At 39.9% G+C, this 14,572-nt stretch overlaps 1 protein-coding gene across 1 annotated transcript in view; it reads right to left on the reverse strand.

Annotated features, from left to right (window-relative positions):
- The window catches only part of IQGAP2 (IQ motif containing GTPase activating protein 2), a 350,336-nt gene that overhangs the window by 32,901 nt on the left and 302,863 nt on the right, over positions 1-14,572 (reverse strand). The window contains 4 exon segments of the mRNA XM_011959360.1: positions 4,413-4,554; positions 5,409-5,511; positions 11,166-11,298; positions 14,120-14,352. Coding sequence (XP_011814750.1) covers positions 4,413-4,554; positions 5,409-5,511; positions 11,166-11,298; positions 14,120-14,352 — 611 coding nt within the window.

Raw genomic sequence — 14,572 nt, forward strand, 5'->3', positions numbered from 1 at the left:
AAATAAATAAAAAAAAAACAATAGGGTTAACACTCCTATAAGAATCTAATGCTGCCACTGATCTGATAGGAGGTGGAACTCAGGTATTAATGCCAGCGATGGGGAGCAGCTGTAAATACAGATGAAGCTTCACTTGCTCCCCTCCTGCTGTGCAGCCTGGTTCCTAACAGGCCATGGACTGATACTGGTACTTTTAGACTTTAGTTTCCTTGCCTGAAAGAAAAAGACTCAGTTTTCAGGTTCCCTGTCAATGCTGCACTTTGTAACTATTTGTTAGTATCAAGATTTTTCAAATATGTACTTTAAAGGAAACACATTTAGAAGCAGGGCTTGACTAAAATCATAGAGCTAATTCTATTAAGTCTTTTGGGCAATACCCACATTTCACTTTCAGGGATGGCTAACCAGTCAGTGTTGATTTCAGATTGTTACCTACATTGATTACTGGGCTGCTTAGTAAAGTGGTCGGCCAACAGTAAGATCTCACAGTATGCCAAGAGGAAGGCCTTTGAGCATAAAAGACTTAGGGCCTCTATTAAAACACTGACCTCCTCAAGCCTGTAATCCCAGCACTTTGGGAGGCTGAGACGGGCGGATCATGAGGTCAGGAGATCGAGACCATCCTGGCTAACACGGTGAAACCCCGTCTCTACTAAAAAAAAAAATACAAAAAACTAGCCAGGCGAGGTGGCGGGCGCCTGTAGTCCCAGCTACTCTGGAGGCTGAGGCAGGAGAATGACGTAAACCCAGGAGGCGGAGCTTGCAGTGAGCTGAGATCCGGCCACTGCACTCCAGCCCGGGCGACAGAGCAAGACTCCGTCTCAAAAAAAAAAAACAAACAAAAACACTGACCTCAAGCCTTTTTTACATAAATGGAAAAGTAGATCCCAAAATTCACATATAATTGCAAGAGACCTATTCAACTGCAACACTAAAACAATCTTGGAAAAGAAAAAGTTGGAGGACTTCCCTATTTCAAAACTCACTACAAAGCTACGGTGAGCAATATGGTGTGGCACTAGTACAAGGACAGACATATAAGTGAATGGAGTAGAATTGAGAATCCATAAATAAAACCATACATGTATGGTCAATTAGTTTTTGACAAGGGTGCCTAGACCATTCCATGGAGAAAGAATAGTCTCTTTAACTAACGGTGCTAGGACAACTGGACATCCACATGCAAAAGAATGAAGGTGGAGCCAGGTGCAGTGGCTCATGTCTGTAATCCCAGCACTTTGGGAGGCTGAGGTGGGCGGATCACGAGGTCAGAGGTCAGGAGATCGAGACCATCCTGACTGACACAATGAAACCCCGCCTCTACTAAAAACACAAAAAATTAGCTGGGCATGGTGGCGGGTGCCTCTAGTCCCAGCTACTCAGGAGGCTGAGGCAGGAGAATGGAATAAACCCAGGAGGCAGAGCTTGCAGTGAGCCAATATCGTGCCACTGCACTCCAGCCTGGGTGACAGAGCGAGACTCCGTCTCAAACAAAAAACAACAACAACAACAAAAAAGAATGAAGGTGGACACCTGTCTCACACCACACGCAAAAATTAACTCAAAAAGGGTTAATAGACCTAACTGTAAAGGCTAAAACTATAGAACCTTTAAAAGAAAACATTAGGGTAAATCTCACAAGCAATGACAACAACAACAAAAAAAACAGATAAACTGGACTTCATCGAAATTAAAAAAGAAAAACACACTTGTGCAGAAAAGGACATTATCAAAAGAGTAAAAGAGGACCCACAGAAGGGGCAAAAATATTTGCAAATCATATATCTGATAAGGGTCCAGTATCCGGAATATATAAACAACTCTTACAACTGAGGAACAAAACCACAAACAACCTAATTTTAAAAGGGGCAAAGGACTTAAATAGACATTTCTCCAAAAAGAATACATAAATACACAAGTGGATGACAAACATGGAAGGATCCTCAACATTTTTGGTCATTGGAAAAGTACAAACCAAAACCACAGTGAGATACGACTTCATATCTTCAGGCAAAAGTTCAAAGACATAGAGTGCAGACTAGTAGTTGCTAGGGACTGGGCAGCAGCGGGGAATGGGGAATGACTCCTTAATGCGTACAGGGTTCACATCTGATAAAAATGTTCTGGAATTAGACAACAGTGATGGTTGCACACTGTGAATGTACTACATGCATATACACTTTAAAATGGCTGAAATGGGAAGTTTTATGTGTATTTTACCACAATAAAAAATAAACCCATTGCTGGCTCTACATAGTGTGGTGATAAAAGAAGTGGATATTGTTTGTTTCCAGCACACACTGGGGACTGGGGGAGAGCCACACAAGGGCCAAGACTGGGTAATGGGTAAGGCAAACAGGACAACGTCCCAGGTTTCCCAGGCTGAGACACATTGCTTCCAGACAGGCCTGACTTTTATGGTTTTATCTTTAAAATGTGATTTCCTAGAATTTGTGGAATCATTGAGACTGGTGCTCAGGAATAAGTATAAATACATATGATATTCAGATGATCTGATACTTTGAACTACTCAAATTGTGATTCTCAGACATCATGCAGACATTTGAGTTGACTGCATTTAGAAAATAATGTTGAAATAGCAGACAAAACTAATTAAGAAAAAATTTCTTCCCATTACTTCTAAAGGACAAAGCTTATGAGATCATGGGATACTTGCCCTAATTTCATTTACATGGCAAAACCACACAATCTGTATTTCCAGTTATCTTTATAATTGGCACTTGTTCAGAGGAACCCAGGGTGGAGACTTTCTCCCCCTTTCTCTCCTGCCCTGTCCTGAATTGTCTCCCTGAAAGTTTGATCTGCCTTGGTAATCTGTAGTCAAAAAGAACTGCCCTCAACTCTTGTGAGGCCAAGGGTAAGTCCTCGTTCTGCAACTTGGTCACGGTCCTACTGTTGAGCTGTGCTCTCCACCCCTGTAAGACAGAGGCTCTTACCAGCTTGCCTACGGTTGTATCCCAGTCTCAAGCCCAGTGCATGAACACAGAGTAGGTAGACAAGCATTGACCAAATGGTGCATGACCAAATGGAGCCTCAGATGATCTGAGGACAAAATCAACAAGCCTAAGAGAAGAACATATTAACACAGCACAGTGAAGAAGTTCTTTCTGTTGTTTTCATAGATGATTGAATGTTTAAAAAAAAAAATTAAGTGGAGATGAATGCTGTTTTCATTCACATTTCAAGCACACTTCAGCACATCAGTGGCAGGAGAGAAAGCTCTTGCCACAAATAAAAACAACCTCAGAACTCAGGACAGCTAGCTTGGAAGTTTATGTGAAGTATTGTTTCAACATACGCTTGTTCCCTTTTGTCCTCATTTTTCCACTTCCAGTTTCCATCTCACCCCAATACAAAACTGTTCTAATGTACTGATACATACTCTGGGGTCTGTATAAGTTCTTGAAAACTGTATTGCTTGGTCAGCATGTGCTTTTGATTTACGGTGTTTTGATTTATGGTGTTGTATCATGAATCTCATTCTCTTTCTTACTCTGTGTGTAAAGGATGGATGTGGAATATCCTTGATTCTTTGATGGAGAAAAGATAGTATTATTTAAAGTGTGAATGCTTCACTTGAAGTCTTTGGTGGCAGGCAGTAGGGTACAAATAAAGTCAAAGCTGGTAAACACATCCAGAATCAGTTTAATAGGAAGGAAGGCCAATAAATCAGATGGTATCACAATGTCTTATCGTAGGTATGTGTTTTTACATGATTCTATACCGGAAATTAATGTTGGTTAACTGGATTTCCTTACTAATCTTCTGGCCACTCTGTAATAGATATTTCTCTTCAGTTACCTAAGGACTTGTGTAAGCTGAGTTAATCATTTCTCAAAGGAAAAAAATCAAATTACTACATGGAAAAACTAAAAACCAAGGAAGGTGTTGTAAACTATTATAATATTTAATTCCTTCCTAAATTCTACAGAGTCTATTATCCCTTGATTAGATGTTTGATGGATATACATAATAGATTTCAATGTTCACAAACTTTTTTTTTTTGAGGCTGAGTCTTGCTCTTTCGCCAGGCTGAAGTATAGTGGCACAATCTCCATTCACTGCAACCTCTGCCTCCCAGGTTCAAGCAATTCTCCTGCCTCAGCTTCCTGAGTAGCTGGGACTACAGGCATGCATCACCACGTGCAGCTAATTTTTATATTTTTAGTAGAGATGGGGTTTCTCCATGTTGGCCAGGCTGGTCTTGATCTCTTGACCTCGTGATCCGCCTATCTCAGCCTCCCAAAGCGCTGAGATTACAGGCGTGAGTCACCATGCCTGGCTAATGTTCACATACTTTTAAATAAATTAGTTGGGATTTAGCCTTATTTGAATTTGCATGGTTTAAGATGTGTATTTGGAGACATGTGCCCTTTAACCCCCAAACTTACTTTATCATGAGGCTTCGGCTATCTATAGCGTCACCATCCTCTATGTCATATTTGCTTGCCAAGACAAGAGAAATCTCGGTCTTTGAAAGCTGACTTAATGTATTTGCCTTGTTAGGGTCATTGGGGTCAACTGCTCCTTCTCCTGTAAGGAAAAAATCCTAGTGTTATTTTTACAATTCACTCTTTGTGATGATGGCACCAACAATGTGAGATAAAGGTTCTGTGGGAAAGACAGGCTCAGTAATTAAATGGGAGATCATGGTCTTCACAAAACCCACATTCCACTATAGCTAAAGTGGCTTTTAAAATATCGATTGAAAAATTAAAATGACAGGGGACATAGGTATTTCAAATACAAACAAATTACTAAAAAGGATAACTGTTAATAAAATTATTTCTCATTTTCTAATAAATTTGGTTCTTTAACGATGCCTTCTTTCTGTATAATGCAGGTTGACAATTCCTTTTTTACATATCTGGAGCTTACCTTCAAAAATATTGAATTATTTTATAATCCCAGACTCTATCAATTATAGAACTCTTACTGTAGGAAGGGGCAAGTGTAGTTGTTATTCTTTAAATATGCTTAAGCATTAAATTCCAAAAGAAATTGTTTTTTTTTTTTTGAGACGGAGTCTCGCTCTGTTGCCAGGGCTGGAGTGCAGTGGCCAGATCTCAGCTCACTGCAAGCTCCGCCTCCCGGGTTTACGCCATTCTCCTGCCTCAGCCTCCCCAGTAGCTGGGACTACAGGCGCCCGCCACCTCGCCCGGCTAGATTTTTGTATTTTTTAGTAGAGACGGGGTTTCACAGTGTTAGCCAGGATGGTCTCGATCTCCTGACCTCATGATCCGCCCGTCTCAGCCTCCCAAAGTGCTGGGATTACAGGCTTGAGCCACCGCGCCTGGCAAGAAATTGTTTTATCTAGGATAGGATAACCAACCAACCAACCCAATTAAACAAAAACCAATGGATACGTAGAAGGAACAAGCTCTTACCAAGAAAAGATTCCACGGTCGGCACCTCTCCCAGCGACCCCAGCAATTCACTCAGTAAGTCATTTTTTTCAGGGGCAATTGCATCCTGGTGTTCCAACAGGAGCTTTATGTAGAAAGCAACACACACACAAAGAAAAAAGTAAATTCTCAACTGTACCATATTTATATGAAATTTTTCATAATGTCCTCCTCATACTATTTAAATCTTAAACACAAGTAGGACATTTATAAAAATCAGAGACATAGATACAGTTTTTATCGTATCTCAGAGGGAAGTACCTACTGTACATCAAAAAATTGTAGCAAGAAACATGTTCATAAACCCTTTTTCAGCAAGGTCTGCCAAGGAGTAGCCTTCTACTACCTGATCTCTGTGCTTCGCTCTTCCTCCACAGAAAAAGTCAAAGTTGGGGGAAAGAGTCCAGAATCAGGCAGGTCTTTCAGCTAATGTTGGTAACAAACTGGAAGGGCATTTACATTTCTATGCAGTAATCAAACACTACAGTTATCTTCTTCTTAATCACTACTATTAGCTGTTTCAATCTGTCTTGCAATGAAGATCTCTCCTGGGTAAGGATGCAAGAGACCTAGATGTCCTGAGTGGTTTCCCCTTTCCTGATCCTAAGAAGGCCCAAAGATGAGTAACATCTGCTGGGGTGTCTTCCCAGGTCTTAGAGGAAACAGCGTTAACTCCTGAGGGGTAGCAGCACTTGGGGGAAACCATGAAGGACAACACATCTGGTTTTTGTTTTTTTTAAATTTAAACAAATTTTAATGGAGTTGGTTTAATTATTACAACCTTATACACGAACAGCAACACATCTGTTTTTGCTTGCATTTCTAATTAGATTGAAACAACATTTCTAAAGTATGGAACTAGTAATCCTGGAGACAGGAGGTAATATTTGTTGTTCTGAGCAACTATTTTTATAAAATCTTGCATCATAATGAAAAGCTAGTTCCTTTTCCATTTTCAACCTTTTTTCCAACAGCTTTACCAAAATGAATTCAGATACATCAAATCCACTCACTTAAAATGTACGATGCAATGGCTTCTAGTGTCTTCACAGAGCTGTGCAACCATTACCACTCTGTGACTGTAGAACAGTTTCACTACCCTAAAAGAAACCGTGTACCCGTTGGTAATCACTCTCCATTATGTCTTCTTTCTATCCCCTGGAAACCACAAATACACCTCTATGAATTTGACTACTCTAGGTACCTTATATAAGCGGTATTTGTCTTTTTGTGACTGGCTCATTTCAATTAGCATAATGTCCTCAAGGTTCCTCCATGTTGTAGCATGTATCAGAATTTCCTTCTTTTTAAAGCTGAATAATATCGTATTGTATGAATATAACACATTTTATCCATTCATCTAGTGATAGACGCTTGGCTGTTGTGAACAATGCTGCTATGAACATGAGTGAACAAATAACTCTTTGACTCTGCTTTCAATTTTCTGTGGGTATACTTCCAGAAGTGGAACTGTTAGATTATGAGGTAATTCTATGTTTAAGTTTTTTAAATCGATCGTGCCGCTATACTCCAGCCTCTATGTTTAAATTTTTGACGAACCACCATACTGTTTCCATAGCAGCTGCATCATTTTACATTCCCACCAACAAGGAGGTGCAAGGGTTACATTTTCTTCACATCCTTCTCAACACTTATTTTGTTTTTTTTTTTTTTTTTGTTGTTGTTGTTGTTCTTCTTGTTTTGTTTTGATATTAATCATCCTACTGGGTGTGAGTGGTATATGCTTGCAGTTTCAGTTTTGATTTCTCTAATTGTTAGTGATGCTGACCATCTGTATACTTCTCTGGAAAAACATCTGTTCAAGTTCTTTGTTCATATTATAATTGGGTTGTTTTGTTGTCGATTTGTAGGAATTCTTTATATATTCTGGATATAAGTCCTCAATCAAATACATTATTTACAATTATTTTCTTTCATTCTCTTGGTTGTCTTCTCAATTTTTTTTTTTTTTTTTTTTTGAGACAAATTCTCACTCTGTTGCCCAGGCTGGAGTGGTTCACTGCAACCTCCACCTCCCAGGCTCAAGTGACTCTCATGCGTCAGCCTTCCGACTAGCTGGGATTAAAGGCATGTGTCACCACACCTGGTTAATTTTTGTATTTTTAGTAGAGACAGGGTTTCTCCATGTTGGCCAGGCTGGTCTTGAACTCCTGGCCTCAGGTGATCCACCTGCCTCAGCCTCCCAATGTGCTAGGATTACAGGTGTAAGCCACTGCACCTGGATGAATTTTTTTTTTTTTAATGAGACAAGGTCTCACTCTGTCACCCAGGCTAGGGTACAATGGCATGATCATGGCTCACTGCAGCCTCAAACTCCTGGCTTTAAGGGATCCTCCTGTCTCATTCTCTCGAGTAGCTAGGACTACAGGAATGCACCACTATACCCAGCTAATTTTTTTTCCTTTTCTGTAGAGACGGGGGCTCACTATGTTGCTCAGGCTGGTCTCGAACTCCTGGCCTCAAGCAATCCTCCCGCTTTGGCCTCCCAAAGTACTAGGATTACAAGTGTCAGCCACCATGCCTAGCCTCAATTTCTTGATATTTCTGTTTATAGCTCAAAAGTTTTCAATTTTGATGAAGTCTAGTTTATTTCCTTCCTTTGCTGCTTGTGTATTTGGTGTCAAATCTAAGAAACTACTGCCTAATCCAAGGTCACAAAGATTTACTCCTATGTCTTATTTCAAAGAGATCTATAGTTTTAGCTCTACCATCTATGTCCATGACCCATTTTGAGTTCACTTTTTGTATAGAGTGGAAGGAAAGGGCACAATTACATTCTTTGGCATTTGAATTTCCAGCTGTCCCAGCACCATTTGAAGACACTATTTTCCCACTGAACTCAGTCCCTTGTCAAAATGAATTGACCACAAATGTGATGGCTTATTTCTAGACTCTTGATTCTATCCCGTTGGTCTTTATGTCTAACCTTATGCCAGCATAGCACTGTCTTGATTACTGCCCTTTCCATTCTCTTCTCATCTTTAAGATCAGTGAAGGAGAGAGTATCTGTTTAATGCTAAATTTTTCTTAACATTTCCCTGACACATGCAGGGTTGTTAACAAAGAGAAAATACACCTCAGATGCATAACTTCAAGGCAAGGAAGTGACTGTATCCAACTATTTTGTTTTCACCATACTTATTTTCTTTTAAAGTTTCTGTGTATGGCAAAGCAGGCTAGTTTTTCACTATAGTAAAGGTACTTTGTTTTAAAGCAAAGAAATTATGTGTTGTTTTTAAAAAGGTGAGTTGATTCAAAGAAAGGCATTAAATAAATAATAGAGGTGATATAAAGACTGGGTAAAATATGGAAAGGCGGCACATATGATGTTTTGGAGGGAAAATTAAGAGACAAGAACAAAATACGCAAGATGGATAAATTTATGTTTTTGTTCTCTGATGAGACAGGGCAACTGATTTGGCTGTTTTCTTTGAAAATGATTTAGGTGGTCATCTTCTCCCTTTTATTCTGACAAAATTTCCTAATAATTTCTTTTTAAAGAGCTTATTTTGAAGTTCTTACATCTTCCTTAGAGAAAAGGGCAAGCACATGGCCACAGGCTTGGCAAATCCTGCTACTGCTGTGCTTGTGTCTGCACACGGACGCCTCCACACAGAAGGCAGACAGTAAACAGGACAGTCTTCCTATGAAATTACACAATTTCCCCACATTACATCTGCTTCCAACCTAACACAGGAAGGAATTCCAAATCGGTCACAAGCTCTCTTTCCCAGGATTGAATTCTGTTTCCAATTCTTGTTAACAAAAGAAGAGACTATTTCTCCTTAAAGACTTCTAAGACTTCTAAATTAATATGGTAACATTTTCTCTCTGCTACCCTCAGGAAAGAATCTCTCACTCTAAACAAGTACTCCCCACCATTTTTCTTGCATGTGGATATTGCATTCAGCAAATGTGCATCCAAGATGTGCACATTCTTTGAAGACAGATAATGTACCATAAAAACAGACAAATGGGTCATTGCTCAAATATAAACAAGTCTGTCCAATAGATAATTATTTTTGTAAGTAATGCATTGCTAGATTGCTGGACAATTTTCCTTGTAATTTAGGGTGTTTATATAGAGAGAAAAGAAGGATAGCCTATTCATTTAATCAGTACGTATTGAGAGCTTGATATAAATGTCAGGGAAGTTCCCTGTTCCAATCCTGAAAGAAGAAAATCAATACTAGATTCAATCTTTCCTTCAAACCTACATTCAAGCTTTAGTTTCTTAGAAGAGCTTAATAATAGACTGAAATTTTAAGCAGCTAACCTGCCACTTGTTAGTATGTTTGGTTTGATGGGGGCTGGAGCACAACCTTTGAGAACATGTATTTATTATGCTTTCCCCTTAGTTGTCTGTATAATCCAAAGTTGGGTGCATCCTTAACTGAAGCATCTAGAAATCGAATGTGCATCTGAATCCTCTGGGATCTTGTTAGAATGCAGGTTCTAATTTGGGAGGTCCAGGGTGCATTGCTAACATATCGCCAGGACCTTGCTTTAACTCATAAGGTCTGAAACTATTCTTGAAAAGGTTACCTTTTAAAAACCAAGATTTTTCAGGAAAGAAGTTCCAATTGATCTTAAAAACAAAACAATGCAAACCCCTCAATGATTAGCTTTTTAAAAATTTTAATGTTTGCAAAGCCATCTAAAGCCTCCCAATTCCTTCCCCATGCCACTGAGCACAGTTCCCTGCACCCAACAGATACTTAATAGATGCTAATGGCTGACGGCAGTGATGTCTGCATGCAAACCAGATGTAGATGTCATAGCACAGCACATGATGTGAAAAACTGCCTGCTTCCAAGAAATGGCGGTTTCCAGAACAATGGAAGTGATTCTTCGCAGAAGGCTACCACTATTGGGTGATAGTTTCTTGTTTTCTTTGCATAGCCTGTTTACTGCCTCTCTATGTTAAAACATTAGAATAAAAAGAATATTCTCATTTCCCTCAGAAAATTACTGGAAAAACTGAGAGGGTTCCTGGAAGAGGGGAGAGACAGGGTGTGGGTCGAGATAGCATGGCTTTGGCTGCTGAGAACACCATAGCCTGTCCCTGCCTAGGGCTTAAACTGCACATTTACAATCTGGCTTTATTTTTATTATTTTTTATTATTATTTTTTGAGGCAGGGTCTTGCCCTATTGCCCAGGCTGGAGTGCAGTGGTATGATCATAGATCACTGAAGCCTCAGACTCCTGAGCTCAAGTGATCCTCTCACCTCAGCCTCCTAAGTAGCTGTGACTACAGGCATGTACCACTAAACCTGGCTAATTAAAAAAAATTTTTTGTAGAGATGAGGGTCTCACCGTGTTGCCTAGGCTAGTCTCAAACTCGTGGGCTCAAGCGATCCTCCTGCCTCAGTCTCCCAAAGTGTTGGGATTATAGGCATAAGCCACCATCCCAGTCACAATCTGGCTTTCTAAATGGATTATACCAAAAGTACACTTTCTTTTCTGGGGAGAAGTTTTATTAATATATAGGAGTCAGGGAATAAATATATTATGTAAAAATAGAATTTTCTTGTTTGGGAGAAGGAGTTTTATTAATGTATAAGAGTCATGGAATAAATAATTGAGGGATTTTTAGGGTTAAGAATATGAGTACTAGCACATGTGTACAGTAAGTCCTGTAGAGATTAAACATTTTCAAGATAACAGATGCCTAAACCATAGGTCCATTGCTAAGACGCCTCCCCAGCCCCACTTACTGAATGTGTGCTGATGATTTCTTCTATTGAAATATAAATGACCGGTTTGCTGACTGTCACCAGGTCTGTGTATTTGTCCATATTAAACTTCTCTTCTGGCTCAGGGACATTACATGCTTCTTTGAAATATTTCCTAATAAAGGGGGAAAAGTCTTAAGATAGACTCAAATGTGTGCATTAAACAGTTTCATCAAAATAGCTAGGAAAATTTGAATGATGACATGTACTTTGTTCCCAACTCAAACCTTGAGAGGACGTGTTACGGCTTCTTTCAGGCTGGCTCCTGGCTGTCGGAGCTGCATCCATGTTTCTGGATATTGGACCCAGCTCCTCAAACAGGATTGGAGAGAGTGGCAAGGGCCTCAGGCCCTGTTTGTGACTTAGTGATATAGTGACCTATGCACAGGTCATCTTAAAAATGTTACTTTAAAAATGGTCCCTGAGGCGCGGTGGCTCAAGCCTGTAATCCCAGCACTTTGGGAGGCCGAGACGGGCGGATCACGAGGTCAGGAGATCGAGACCATCCTGGCTAACACTGTGAAACCCCGTCTCTACTAAAAAATACAAAAAAAAAAAACTAGCCGGGCGAGGTGGCGGGGGCCTGTAGTCCCAGCTACTGGGGAGGCTGAGGCAGGAGAATGGCGTAAACCCGGGAGGCGGAGCTTGTAGTGAGCTGAGATCCGGCCACTGCACTCCAGCCCGGGCGACAGAGCAAGACTCCGTCTCAAAAAAAGAAAAAAAAAAAAAAAAAAAAAAAAAAAAAAATGGTCCCTGAAACTTAAAATAAAAAGTCAAAAATGATAATTCTTGATCTAAGAATCAAGTCTCCGTGAGGAATACAATAGAAGAAACAATTAGTCAAATTTGCTACTTTAAACAGCACAAGCTCCTGGGTCTACATCACCCTAATCACCCTTCAGAGCTTCTGTTACCAGTTTGACAAAAATGAGATCAAGTCTACTCTTCTCTGTTGTTGCAAATATCTGCTGGCTGATGGAAAGACTGTTAAGGCTTGACATCCAAATACATAACATGTCCCAGTACTCAGACCCTAAAACATCTATTTTAAGCTATAGCAAGTTTTGACAGAGATCAAGAAAAGTGAGACATGCTGTGATCACAGTTTAGTAGTTCTATGTATTTTTTGCCTAAACAATTCTTGTGCAGGTCGAATATATATTTTATTCTATAAAGTTGTAAATGTTTCATATGCCTGAAATCATTGTTGGTATCTCTCCTATGGGCACCTGGGTCTTATGTACCAGAAATGACCTCTGCTTTCCCAGCCAGAGGCTGGGGGAGGTTAAACAGCAGAGCCCTGTTGTGGGGAGCATGTTCCCATGTGACAATCAGCTTTCCTATGCTGCTTTGGTTATAATTTTTTGTAGATTTCTGAGAAACACAAAGGATAAATATGAGTGGAAGAAAGGACAAGTGTAGAAGAGGCTCACTTCTTTGGTCTTTTTTTTTTTTTTTAAATAAAGAATAGCTGGGAACATAAATGACTGATAGGAATAACAGCAGTTAAAAGTTCATGAGAAATGTGGGAAATGGATATTACTTTGTGTGTGTGTATGTGTGACAGGGTCTCACCCTGTCACCTGGGCTGGAATACAGTGGCACAAACACGGCTCACTGCAGCCTTGACCTCCCAGGCTCATGTGATCCTCCCATCTGAGCCTCCTGAGTAGCTGGGACTACAGGTGCGTGCCAGCATGCCTGGATAATTTTTTAAATTTTTTTGTAGAGATGAGGTCTCCCTATGTTGCCCAGCCTGGATATTATATTTTAGTTGGTGAGAAGAATGAAAAAAATTGCAGCTTGAAAAATCAACACTTTCTGTAGTAAGAGGATTTGGGGTAATTTTCTCACAAAAGACCACAAATTCTAAATAGAAATGAATAATCATGAACTACCTTTGTTTTCAGATAAGTCACTCATCCAGAGGGAGACTGAGGAATAGGAAATAAGTTTCCAAGTGAGGATTTAAAAGAGGCAAAATTGATGCTATACTTCTATGGCCTGTTGATTAAATGGCAGACATGAGAACAAACATGACAAGAGGAAAGTGCTTCCTGAGAGCTCTAGGAGGAGTGAATCTGACTACAAGACTCATGCCTTTCTTGTTAATGATTAGTGATATAATTTAGAAACACAAAATCAATAGAATTAAATCTTCTTAAATGTGTCATTAAGAAAGGCTTGAAAATAGAACAGAACATATTCACATACACAATCATCAACAAATATAAAATCTGGGCTTTCATAACCTTTCAAAATCAAGTATTCCATTTCCTACTACAGTCGTCCCTTGGTATGTTTGGGGGATTGGTTCCAGGACCCCCATACACACCAAAATGTGTGCATAGTCAAGTTTGAAATTGGCCTTGTGGAACCCACATATGTGAAAAGTCATCTGTCTGTATATGTGGGTTTTGCATCCCACGAATACTGTGTTTTCTCTCTGTCTTTGGTTGAAAAAATTCACATATAAATAGACCAGAGCAGTTCAAACCTGTGTTGATCAAGGGTCAAACGTATTTGATGTAGATAAGGCAAGTTCTTCCTCATAGGAAAACTTTTAAAAAATGATTCCTCTCTTCTTAAGTTGAAAAAAGCAGAAATCTGCTATTTTGATTTTTAAATTCTAGGTACTAGATGCCTGTAGCATACAAGGAAGAACAAGCATTCCATTTTGTCAGCAGCAGAAATAATACGCACAGAAGACTCAGTGTAATGGGAGTGCAGCAGTGGGGGTAGGATAGGATCACCAGGCAGAGGCAATCTTGCCTGAACTTCCCTCTCTCCTCTTTCCCCGAGTGGTTGGTAGAAGAAATGCTTGTAACCACCTGGGGTTCCTGTCCTCCATGCCCACTCTAGCTCTGGGCAAAGAGCACATATTATTCTTGCCTACCATTCTTGCATGTTTCTCCAAAACTAACGGCCCCTCTCACCTGAATCCCTGATATGTCTCTGATAAATAATTGTTCATAGATGAGAGATGCTCATTTTCTCCTTCAAACAGCTTGTTGGAGGCTGCGTGCTGAAGAACCTTGGCCACCGATCCTAAGTTTCTCCTTTGGTCAGAATTTATCTGACCTCCAGCTGTCATGTCGATGATATCAAAGCCATCTGGAGCTACAATGGCTGGATTCATGTACCGATAGTACAGGAGGTTTCCAACAATCTGGAGTGATGTAGAAGTGCAAGACCATTTTTAAGAAAGAAAACTCAAGAGTTTTAGTTTAGTTTTTTTTTTTTTAAAAGATATATATTCCCTACATTTCCCAAGAGAAAGCAGATCATTTTCTGATCTGGAGCTACAATGGCTGGATTCATGTACCGATAGTACAGGAGGTTTCCAACAATCTGGAGTGATGTAGAAGTGCAAGACCATTTTTAAGAAA

Source organism: Colobus angolensis, unplaced genomic scaffold (assembly GCF_000951035.1).
Source record: "Colobus angolensis palliatus isolate OR3802 unplaced genomic scaffold, Cang.pa_1.0 Scaffold49, whole genome shotgun sequence".
Taxonomy (NCBI): domain Eukaryota; kingdom Metazoa; phylum Chordata; class Mammalia; order Primates; family Cercopithecidae; genus Colobus; species Colobus angolensis.